This window comes from Festucalex cinctus, chromosome 3 (genome assembly GCF_051991245.1).
Source record: "Festucalex cinctus isolate MCC-2025b chromosome 3, RoL_Fcin_1.0, whole genome shotgun sequence".
NCBI lineage: Eukaryota > Metazoa > Chordata > Actinopteri > Syngnathiformes > Syngnathidae > Festucalex > Festucalex cinctus.
This window is the reverse complement of record NC_135413.1, coordinates 10,426,516-10,439,253: the sequence shown is the minus strand read 5'-3', so window position 1 is coordinate 10,439,253 and position 12,738 is coordinate 10,426,516. Positions and strand designations below refer to the sequence as shown.

Here is a 12,738-nt window from a genome sequence, read left to right as displayed (position 1 = left end):
AGCGGTTAGTATGAAGGTTTTTTTTTTGTTTGTTTGTTTTGGGTTTTTTTTAACTCCTAAAGAAACCTTTGCATTCGCTTTACATACAAGCAGGACTGGGAATCGAATTTATTTACACTAGCTGCTTCCCCTTAATTTTGGATGTTTGAAGTAGAGATTAAATTCGTGATAATTCTGTGATTATTATTTATTGGTCCTGGTTGTTTACTGTATGAGTCAGATTGAAACAGAAGGGGAATCTGAGTTGTAGGTGTACTTTTGCAATTACACCGACTAGATTTTTTATTTTAGAGTGCGAGCAGACCAAGGGGTAGAAAATGTAGACATAGCGAGATGCATGTTTACTGTAAGAGGAGCAGGCCAAGGCAGTTTTATTGCTGGTAAAAGCGTACATAACCAGAGGAAAAAACTTTATATGAGTAAAAGTTCTTGGAGTTACTGTAGCTTTCATAAATGTATTTGATATTACAGATCCAGCAAGCTGAAGAGACACTACCCTTGGACCATCACGGTGAACACGGGATCGTTATACCTGACATCCACTGTCATTTACCTGAGGAAAGACTTGTTGCTTTACGGCAAATCAATCCAAACAAGGAGTCCTTGAGTTTTGGTCGCGCCATTTATTTGCAGACTCTCAATGTTGCCTCTAGTGCTAGTGTCTCGCGGCCCAAAGGGTCATTTAAATTTATGTAAAAAATGAAAATAAATTCCTGTGTAAAACAGTTTGACTTTTATTTCATAAAAAAAAGCATGCATATGAACTAACAACCAGTCAATTATTCAGCATTTTATAGATTTTATACAGACATTTTTCTCAAGAAATGATTGGCCTGCCAACAAGAAATCAAGAAAGCTCAGAAAATGCTGTAAAATGCCTAAAAACTGTTAAACTTAAAACAAACATTTTGGTAGGAACAGCCTGTAATTACTCAAAAAAATGAAATGGATGTGATTTTTTTTTTTTTTTGCCCTTTCAATTACACTGTGTCAAATCTGGCATCAAAGGTGATAGCAGTCAGTAGATGTGATTTAAAGGAATGGTAATCACTCATATGAGCAGTTGGAAATGTAATGGTGTTTGTGCAGGGGGTAACATAATGTGTGACCTGGCATTTGTACCTCACAATTGTGGTCAAAGTTTATTGATATTTTAAATTGCTCTCTGTCTGACATAAGCAGGTGCTTGTGGCCCTGCTCAGTTATCCACAGCATCACCTCATGAAGAGAGGTGACCAACCACCAACTTCATCTTCTGCATCTGCATCTAAAAAGTAAAGAAAAGTGTGCTTGAATTAAGTACCAAACATGTAAAAAAAAAAAAATCTGACAAAGTTATGTTTGACACATGTTTTGAACATTATTGAAACAGGAAAACTACAATGAAACAATCACAGGAACTAAATGTATTTATATTACGTAATCTCAGTCACTTCCTCTGTATTTCAAACACCCAAGACATAATAAATGTAGCAGAGGCTACTTATTTCAATGACCAGAACTTCTCATAAGTGATTAATAATTAGCATTTTATTAATGTAATGATGTAATGTAATAAAATAATCATGAATAAGCATAATAACAGCTATCTCAGCAGGCCGTTTATTTGGGCCGTTTCTCGTACCAACAAAACATCACGATTCATGACTAGACTAACCAAAATCAAACGTTTACGTGGCCTGGATCCTAGTAGTAGCAATGTCACCGCTTTGACGGTGCATGAGTTCCCCTTCTTTTTCAACCTGACTCGTACAGTAAACAACCAGGACCAATAAATAATAATCACAGAATTATCACGAATTGAATCTCTACTTCAAACATCCAAGATTTAGGGGAAGCAGCTAGTGTAAATAAATTCGATTCCCAGCCCTGCCTGTATGTGAAACAAATGTATGTATGTATGTATCATGTATCGGACCATCAGTTACCGAGCTAGCTAACATGGCTAAGCAATGCTGAGTGAGTGATTACGTTAATTGTAATGATTAGAACAAATCACCGGATAAACGATAGATCAAGGGTTGCTTTTAGATAAATGTCAGATAAACAAAACGGAAAACTAGAAGTGGGGGGGGTTTATATTTACCTCGATGCTGGCGGCGACTGGACAAAATGAACCAGGAAATAGTCAGACGAACATTGTCACACCCCCATTCCTATCTGACCAATGAAAGTTGTCGCAGCGGCTTCCAAGCTGACCAATGACAAGGCTTCTATCATCGGTTGAACGGAGGACCCCGCCCACACAACACAGAAAAAGATTCGCAACCAAAAAACAGGTTTCAATCAAAAAACAGATTCGCAACCAAAAAACAGATTCGCAACCAAAAAACAGATTCGCAAACAAAACGAAAAAAATGTTTGCAAAAGATTTTATTAAAATACAAATCCATGTTTGAAATGTTTTTTTTTGTTTGCAAATTTTTATTTTATATGAAAACCCTTTTTTGTTTGATTAAAATTTATTTGAGGTTGCAAATCCCCTTTTTGTTTGATTGAAATTTTTTTTTGATTGCAAATCCCCTTTTTGTTTGATTGAAATTTTTTTTTGATTGCAAATTCCTTTTTTGTTTGATTGAAAATAAAGACACAAATTTCTCTCCATACACTCGCAACCGATACGGTCGTTTAGCTCCCCTTGACGAACGATGGTTCGGTCGAATCGTGTTTTTTGTTCCACCCCTACTGAAAACGTAACTTGTCTGACGTCACTCCCCCTGGCGAGAGGGCGGAGACGACCTCATCCCATAATGCTTCACGGACCAGTTGAGGATGGAAATAAATTATTTTTTTTACCACTTTTATGGTCCATAATGCACACTTTTTTGTTGTGTTGTGTGCCTGTTGGTTAATAAAACTAGTAGTAAAAGTATCATCACTTTTGTTTTGAATGTGCAAACCATTCATGACCAGACCATGGCTGAAGTCAGTGTGGTGATCAATGACTTCTGCCTCATCTTTGTAGTTAGCAGTAGTTGTTTGTGACTGTTACAACAGTGAGATAGTTTGCCTTCTTAATGAAAATGTGGAGTAACGCATTGATTCTCTGGACAGTAACTTTAATCAGACTACTTTGTAGAATAAAGTAACGCGTTAGACTATTAGTTACTTTAGAAAGCAACTTTTTTGAGTAACGCGTTACTAAGTAACGCGTTACCGGCAACACTGCCTGCGATTGGCTGCAACCAGTCCAGGGTGTCCTCCGCCTACTGCCCAGAGCCAGCTGAGATAGGCTCCAGCGACCCTTGTGAGGAATAAGCGGTCAAGAAAATGGATGGATGGATTCCCTTCTTCACGTGCACGCTGCACGCACTCATCTGAGCAAAACTTTATTATTGTGATCATGTACTCCACCCAGATTCTTATTGTTAGGTAAACATGTTTCTATAATGCAGGTCCTTTGAAAAACATGAGGACTGCAAAACCAACCACATAACAGTAGTATGTTGTGTTGTCCACACTTCAAAGTGACTCAATTACAGTATGGAAACAAGAAATGCAACTTGACAAAACCCGCCTATAAAGTGATTGATTGTGTGAAAGTTTTATAACAAAAGTAAAAACAATTAAATGCCTCACCTTAACAAGGACTCCACCTTAACAGCAGCCGGACAAGGGTATATAAGATCTCTGTTAACACCTGTAAGGCATCAGAGGAGCCGAGAGAGACTTCAAGACCAAACTTGATTGAGCGTGGTGAGTACTTTCTCCATCTTGATGTGTTTTCAGGTAAGACAGCATCCATGTCAGAAGTATTTGGTATTGCACTTGGTAGAATCAAGTGAAATACAGTGTTCCTTCGATAATCGCAGGTGTTATCTCCAAACGACTCACGATAATGGAAATCTGCGGCTTTTTTTTATTTTTTATTTACGTTAATTATATATGCATATATATATATTAGGGCTGTCAAAGTTCAAGCGTTAATAGATTAATTAATCACAGAAAATTGTCGCATTAATCATGTATTAACTCAGATTAATCGCACTATTTTTTTCGACTGCACTTGAGCCTCTATAAACATCACGTTCCATGCAAAGGCACTTTTGATTGCCAACGGATGCGTAATTTTGGTCTCCAGATCTTCGAGAGCAGTTTTGCCAGTCTGGCAAAACCCTTTCCCCCAGCTGCAAACACTGTATTTAGTATGAATGATTATGAAAACTTAGCAAATGTATGATAAAAACAATATAGTTAAATCAATCAAATCATCTTCTGCAAATCACACTTGTTAAGGTTCCGGTGCGACCGGAGAGTGGATCCCAGAATACAGATGAGAAAGCGAGAGGTTAGGAAAGGAAAACAAGGAAAACACACTGAGAGCCCAGCAACATGACACTTGTTAGTTAATTCTTCTTAATTCAACAATTTTTCTATCAAACGTAACTGCAGATGGTTACATTGAAGGCTGCACAGGTCAGTGATTAGGTCTTAGATAAAACAAAAGTAATTTGAGTTTAATTAATAATTGCTGAATTGCACCCAATTGATACGATGCTGTTACGTTTTGAGCAATACACGCATGCATGCAATTGCGTACATGCATTTAATCAATGTTTGCAAATGACATTCATGTCATAAAATGCGTTGTCAAAATATTACGGTATTTTGTATTTATTTTATATTACGCCAATACGCAAGTATTTAGCTGATTAATCAAAATTAAAAAGTGTGATTAATCAGATTAAAAATTGTAATCGTTTGACAGCACTAATATATATATATATATATATATATATACAGGGCCGGCCCTACATGATTTGGTACCCTAGGCGAAAATGTACATGGTAGCGACCCCCAATCCCATAAAAAAAAAAACACACACAAAAAAAATTATAGATATATTATATTTAATAGCACACCACACAATAAATACCAAATTCCACAAACAAATAAAAATAAGAAAAATAACAGAAGTACAATGCAATGCAACTTTTTATTGCAATTTTTGCAAAATGACAGTATTTAAAACCTCAAAATGTTTTCACTATGTACATTAATAATTGTGTAAGATACAAAAAATTGTAAATGTATCAATATACAAACTTTGATATATCGTAAAACTTTGGCAATAAGGTGATTCACAGATAATGTGAATAGTGTGCAAAAAAACTTCACTAAATAACTTAGGAACATAACGGCAAATACTTAAAATAGTGCACGCCGGGACCTCCTTGCAGCAAAGGCATCAATTGGTGCGTCAAAGGAAAGCTGCCTGGATACTTCTTGATTGATGCTGATAAGTGCCAGTCTAGTTAGCCGTTCTTGTGACATGGTAGACCTTAAATAGTTTTTTATTCGTTTAAGCTTGGAAAAGCATCTCTCAGCTGATGCTACAGTCACTGATATGGTAGCGGCCACTCTGAGTGCTACCCACATGTTGGGATAGATTTTTAGAAGTTTTTTCTCCTCTAGAAAAGTTAAAAATTCCATGGTTGACATATTGGATTTTGGCCAGGTAAGAAATGACTGCATCTCTGCTAAGAGTGTTTTTTTTTTTTATGAGAGTACATATTGCACAAATAAGTAGACTCCGAGAAAAAGGCTTGTTAATTCCAGGCCTAGCAGACATGTTGCTACCCATAACAGTCATGGAGATCATAGAAAATACTAGATGTAGTCGTTTTTGTTGTGGGTTGCTTTTTTTTTTTTTGCATTAGTTAATTTGATTAAATTGGAGATTTTGTAATCTATGCATCCTATTACAACCTTACTTTCATGTTGTGAGTCAAGTGCGTATTCTACAGAAAACATTTTGTCAATATTTTGGAAATTGTTCTTATGTTTATTGAGATATTGAACATCCATCCATCCATCCATCCATTTTCTTGACCGCTTATTCCTCACAAGGGTCGCGGGGAGATATTGAACAAAATCTTTACATTTTTCAAAGGGGGTATACTCATATATGCTGAGCACTGTACATGATGCAGCAATAGCTGATATAACTGAAAATCTAGAAGATCGAGCTTTGTGTCACTCAAAGTACTGCTGATTGGTGCTTGACTGGCTGTTGCTTCAGCTGTACATTAAACAAAATACATCACTTCAAATTATTTAAGTGTTAAAGCAGGGAAAACAAATCCATTTGCATTATGATAGAATACAATGTCAGAAATTATGGCTGTTTGTATTAAATGCACCATTCATGCACTTACATTCAGTAGCCTTTGGTGAAGATGACACTGAAGGATTGTTTACCACAGCTTCTGCAGGTGCTTGTTGTGGCTGCAAATATTTTCTCAGCGCATCTAGTTAAAAAAAAAAAAATGCATTTACTATATCGATGTTTACATTAAACCAGCACATAATTCTTATTTTCAATAAATTAATAAATTAATGTGGTTATGTGAAACAATGACTTGTGCAAATCCATTTGCAGGTATCTGGACTTACTGGCTGTTTTAGTTTAAACTCAGCAAGCGTTGCCCCACTCTTGTGTGCAAAGTAGCTACTAGCATGGATGTAATGGTGCAGTAAACAAGTTACAAGCAAGCTAAGAAGCTAACGCTATTTTCGTGTTTATTTTATAAACAATGATGATTGACTGACATACATACCTCTACCCTGGGCCCGTTTTTCCTCATCCTCCTTTCGCCGCTTTCTTAATGCAGCACCTGAAGGCTTGGACCTTTTCATTGTTGTCGATGTCAATGTATAAACAACACAAGTGTGCCAACCATCTATCTATCTTTCTAAAGTGCTGCCACTACACTCTGAGATGATATGATAAGCAAAAATATTAGCATCAAAATCTTAGGCCTCGACAACTTGACACTGTCCAAGCAGCCACCTCTCCCATCATGCTCGCCTAATGGACTTTCTCTAGACGTACATTTACCTTTTCTTTTTACTACCTTTCAGAACATAATCAGCCACGATGATCATTCTCAGGATGTTCACTGTTGCCTTTCTGCTGGTTGGTAAGTCAACACACTCTAACAAATTACTAGCTAACAAATTCAAGTGAAAGGCCACCATGTAACACAGACATTAACTCTTTATCGCAGGAACCAGCTGTCAGTCTCTAAGAATAAGGAGACAAGCTGACCCAGCTACTACTTCACATGATAATATGCCAGATTCACCACCTGGTCCACCACCTGGTTCACCACCTGGACCGCCACCTGGTTCACCACCTGGACCGCCACCTGGTTCACCACCTGGACCGCCACCTGGTTCACCACCTGGCCCGCCACCTGGTTCACCACCTGGCCCACCACCTGGTTCACCACCTGGTTCACCACCTGGACCACCAGGACCACCAGGACCACCAGGACCACAAGGACCACCAGGAACAAATGGAACAAACGGTGCACCAGGAATAAATGGAACAAACGGTCAACCAGGACAAAATGGAGACACCGGTCCACCAGGACCACCTGGCCCACCTGGGAAAAATGGCACAGATGGAATAAATGGAACTGATGGTCTACCTGGACTACCTGGTCAATCAGGTGGTCAACCAGGGCCACCTGGACCGCCAGGACCACCCGGGCCACCCGGGCTACCACTATTTTGTCCATATTGGCCACAACCACCATATAGACCATATGGTCCATATGGTCCATATGGTCCATATGAACCACGTGATCCACCTGGTCCACATCATGATCCACCTGAGGCACCATAACACATGATGTCTGATCAATAATTTGTTGATCCATCAATTTAACAACCAGGGCCTTTAACAACTAGGGCCACCTGGATCACCTGTTACTGCGGATGAAAATGACCCACCTGGACGACCACCTTTCCAGGCTGTACCACCATAAGACCACATTTTATTCCATATCACAATTAGCCACCCTAGCCAATACCAGTGTAATTTACCCACTTGTTATCCTGGATGAAAACCACCCACCTAGAGACCAGTTTGCCAACCTGTCTCCAACACAGCACCAGAATAACCTCTGGCATCACCTGGACAAGAACCCTGCCACCTTGAACCACTACCAAGACAATCTGTCTAATGAAAATTATTAACCTGGACCACACCACCTTGGCCTCCACCAGGACCTACCTGGCCAACACCAGTTGCTCTGAAACGACCCACCTGGACCACCACCTTGTCCAGCTAGACAACCTGTTACTGCTTGTGAAAACAACACATCTGCATTCAGTCCTAATCGTAAAAATCATCATGTGGTTGTTGTGTCAATGCAAGATACTATACTTGCCACCCGCATTCAATTCTAAAAATAAAGATGGATTTTTCTTCTTGACTTGGTTGGTTGAATGTGACATCAACTCAAGCATTCTATCCTTCGTGTTCTAAGACACAATCAGGCTTCCTGGATATGACATCAAATTGCAACCGTCTGCTGCCTTGTAAAAATATGAACTAGAGCTGCGTTCAATGATAGAGCCCTTGCAACTCTGGCCACATTGGTGTACTGGCACATTGGAGTATTGTGACATAAAAAAAATAACCCCGTAAAATATTATTTATTTATTTATTTATTTATTTTTGTTTTTTTTGCCAGGCCTGATAAGTGTGCAAAAAATTCAGTTTTTGCCCAGGTCTTGACCCTAAAAAAACAGCATCATATTTCTTTGCAAACAGTGTATTAACAGAGTGTGATGAAATGAAACACTCAAATTTTGAAGACAATTGAATAAATTCTCTCAGAGTTTGTTAAAATATTATGTTCTGAGGTTGGATCTCAAAAGCGCAGACACAAATAAGAGTTTAACACTTTATTCGCATAATATCGAGAGGCGTAGAACAAACTTGACTAGACGAGAAACAACAAGAATGTATCAAACCCCCTTGGGCTGTGGAGATGCACAGAGGAACAGAGGTAATAATCTGACAAACACACACATTTCTCAGACAGCTTATAAAGACAGTGAATCGATCTGATTGGTTGTGGCTAGACATGTGGGTAACAGGATTGGCTGTTGACCAGATAAAGAGATTAGAGACTCTTGACATTACATAGCTCCTGACTTCACATAGGTTAAGACCAGGTGAAACTAGATGCCGGTTACATCAGTTCAAAACAGACACTTGACCTCACGGTCAAGACTTAAACATAACCCTTGCATGACCCAAACTTAACCCTGGCATGGCCCAGGCATGACAAATATGGCCCCTACAAAATGCCAAAATTCAGTTAAAATGTGAAGATGTGCAAGATTTTACATCAAGTACATGCACGTCTACAATATAGGACCCATACCTTCAGAACATTAAAACATTGGCTTTGTGTAACCAAATTAAAAAAAAAGAAAAAAGAAAAACCAGGGAGGCGATATAATATCCAATACATTTCACCAAATTTCATCAGTGGTCAATCTTCATCTGGGTGGGGGGAGGTGGATGTTTGGAGGGTGTCGGGTGATGGGGCAGATGGAGGGGGTGAGGACTGGTGGAGAGGTGCGCAAAATGATGGCTGATATTCGCATCAATTGCTAATGCTATCTTGGTTGAGTGTTCAACAGCGCTAAACAAGGCCATATGCACTCACCATTATCCAACCTTTTTTCCTCGGTCCCAAATTGAAAGCTGTCTGTTCCGTTTACATTGTAAAATTGGAAATTTACTGCTAGAAAGCTCAGCTTGTCTTGCCTGACTAAAGACTGGCGTTCACAGTGGATAGTAGGTCAACACCTGCTGTGCAAGTCCGTCCTGTTACCGATTAGATGCAGATGCGAATGATGACGCAAACGTGAATTTGGAAGGAATTTAACAGTTACATTCCCTTTTAATGGGTTTATCGTGTGAATCGCTATGGCGACTGAGTGCAGGCCAAGCGGAGGCTGTTTATTTCAGGCCGCGAGTTTGTTTAAAAAGTTAGCAATTAAAGTGCTTTTGGAGTAGGCAACCTAGCCAGGCCCAGAGTCAGTAACTTGGCGTGGTCTGCATTTATCCACTTGGTCGGCCTGAATTATGGATCGTTTGGCTGCTCTTTTGTGCAGAATGGATCATATGCATTGGCAAAGCTAGCGTCACTCTCTCTCTCTCTTTCCCTCTGCTTGCTTGCGCTCTCTCGCACACTCTGTCTCCCCTTCACCACCATCACCAGCGCTCGGTCTGGTGAAAAGTAAAGTCAAATGGCGGAAAAGAGAAAGAGTGACACAGAAAAGGTAGTATTGAAGGAAAGGCATGGAGCTGACACGCCAAATGTGCCCTAAGTCAAATGTATAAATCATCGCATGCCTGAAGTGCATGTGCCTAATGGAGACGAGCAATTAACACAAAGTGCAACACAAAAACAAACAATATCATGGATAAATAATGGTCAAATAGCATATTTAGCTGATCATTTTTCTCCTAGTAATTTAATGTTGTGGTAGTGGTAGGGAACAGTAGGTTACATTGAGAAAAAAAAAATGCTGCCCTCCTAGAGGGAGGAGATAAATAGCCGGGCTTGACCTGCTTTTTGGGATTTAAAATACATAAATAAATAATTAATAATAATAATAATATATATATATATATATATATATATATATATATATATATATATATATATATATATTACATTGAAAACAAATGTAGAAATCTCTAGTTTTTAAATGTAACTGAAGCTTTGCATTTTGTACCCTGCCCTTGCTCATAGTAATTCAAACCCATTCTAGCACAACGAAGTATGTGTGATTGCAGTTCATTATTATGAGCTCTTAAAAAAATCACCGACCCCCATCCATCCGTCCATCGATCCATTTTCTGAACCATTTGCTCCTCACAAGGATTGCGTGGGGTGCTGGAGCCTATCCCAGCTGGCTATGGGCAGTAAGGCGGGGTACACCCTGAACTGGTTGCCAGCCAATCGCAGGGCACACAGAGACAGCCAACCATCCACACTCACAAGCACACCTAGGGACAATTCGGAGCACCCAATTAACCTGCCATGCATGTCTCTGGAATGTGAGAGGAGACCGGAGTACCCGGAGAAGAAGGGACGGTGAGAACATGCAAACTCCACCCAGGAAGGCTGGAGCCTGGACTCGAACTTGCGTCCTCACTACTGGGAGGCGGACGTGCTAACCAGTCATCACCATGCCGCCCTCGCCGATCCCCGATCTTTTAAAGAGTCTGACCTGCCGATCCTGATTTTTGACTATCAATTTTTTATCATTACAAGCAGCATATACCTTCAGTGTTCCGAGTACTTCCGTCTCATCCCACATTCTAAAGACATGCATGGCAGGTTAGTTGGGTGCTCTGAATTGTCCCTAGGTGTGCTAGTGAGTGTGAGTGGTTGCTCGTCTCTGTGTGTGCCCTGGATTGGCTGGCAACCAGTTCAGGGTGGGCCCTGCCGACTGCCCGAAGCCAGCTGGGAATAGGCTCCGGCACCCCCGTGACCCAAATGAGGAAAAGCGGTTAAGAAAAATAAATAAATAAATAAATAAATAAATAAATATATATAAATATAAATATATATATTAGGGGTGTTAAAAAAATCGATTCGGCGATATATCGCGATACTACATCGCGCGATTCTCGAATCGATTTAATAAGGGCAGAATCGATTTTTTTTTTTTTTTTTTTTTTTTTTTTTTTTTTTTTTTTTTAGGATTCACACCTTGAGCATGGAAGAATGTTATATGAACGGAACATTAAGCCTTAATATTTTATTTTAATGCTGTTCAAACATGAAACAGATTACAACCTCTATAAGACTGAAATTTCAGATAAATAAATAATACATTTTCATATAAATCTTACACTCTACAAGCTTACTGATTAGTATTTTCTAAATTTGAATGAAAAAAAATCGCAACAATCGACTTATAAATTCGTATCGGGATTAATCGGTATCGAATCGAATCGTGACCTGTGAACCGTGATACGAATCGAATCGTCAGGTACTAGGCAATTCACACCCCTAATATATATATATATAAGTTACTTGCCCAGGATTGGAGAAAATATACTTGTGCAAACAATTAAGCTCATTACTCCATACAGGGGTTCTGGCGTAAAATACGTGTTGAGAACAGTGATTTCAGCGGAAAAAAAATAGCACAAGTTGAAAATAACAGAGGCAACGCAAGATGGCTGCCATCTGGCTTCAGTCGTGAGAGGCGATGACTAGTAGTCCTGGTCCATGATTTATTTTCGGTTCACGCAGATGAAAAGGGAGAAAGGGCTAGCGCATTTAGCGGCAGCGGCAGCTGTCGTGGCTTCGGTGACGTCACTCCCGCTTATGCCGCGGCACCAGCGCGGCATCACCTACGTCACTTCCGCTTATGTCGCGGCGTCTGTGCTGCCGTTGCCTTTCCTCTTTCTCTCGCGGACATGTCGCGACTCCATTCGACTTGGTGCCGCTGCCATTACTCATTGTATGCATTTATAAATGGATTACGAGGCTTTTTGTGTGTGTTTGTTTTGTTTAGTCACTTTGCTAAACACTTCACTTCCTTATTTTCGATGTTTTTTTTTGTTTTTTAATTATTATTATTTATTTAAGTGTTATTTAAGTGCTCTGGAAATTAAGTTGAATTAAGGTATTGCACTCCATCATTAGCAATCACTTCCGTGGACCGGTCCATTTTTGGAACGGTGCCAGGGAGATGCCAATCCGCCATTGTGACACGGCTCAATATGCTGAGCTGCATATAATACTGGATAGCCGATAAGCCATTCACGCCGGCGCAAGCCGTTGAAGCCACAGAGCTGTCAGCTATCCAGTATTACATACAGATCAGTGGCCCAGCGGACGAGCCGCAGCCGCCGTTGTGGCATCTCCAGATGCCACAATGGCCGACAGGAATAGGACCATATTT

General features: G+C 39.7%; 1 protein-coding gene across 1 annotated transcript; it reads left to right on the top strand.

Moving 5' to 3' along the window:
* Window positions 1-3,295: 3,295 nt before the first annotated feature.
* LOC144016678 (uncharacterized) lies at window positions 3,296-8,225 on the top strand. The gene is made up of 4 exons (XM_077518007.1): window positions 3,296-3,372; window positions 3,605-3,696; window positions 6,865-6,923; window positions 7,011-8,225. The coding sequence occupies exons 3-4, from the start codon at window positions 6,881-6,883 to the stop codon at window positions 7,631-7,633; spliced, it is 666 nt and encodes a 221-aa protein (XP_077374133.1). The 5' UTR covers window positions 3,296-3,372; window positions 3,605-3,696; window positions 6,865-6,880; the 3' UTR covers window positions 7,634-8,225.
* The last annotated feature ends 4,513 nt before the right edge of the window (window positions 8,226-12,738 follow it).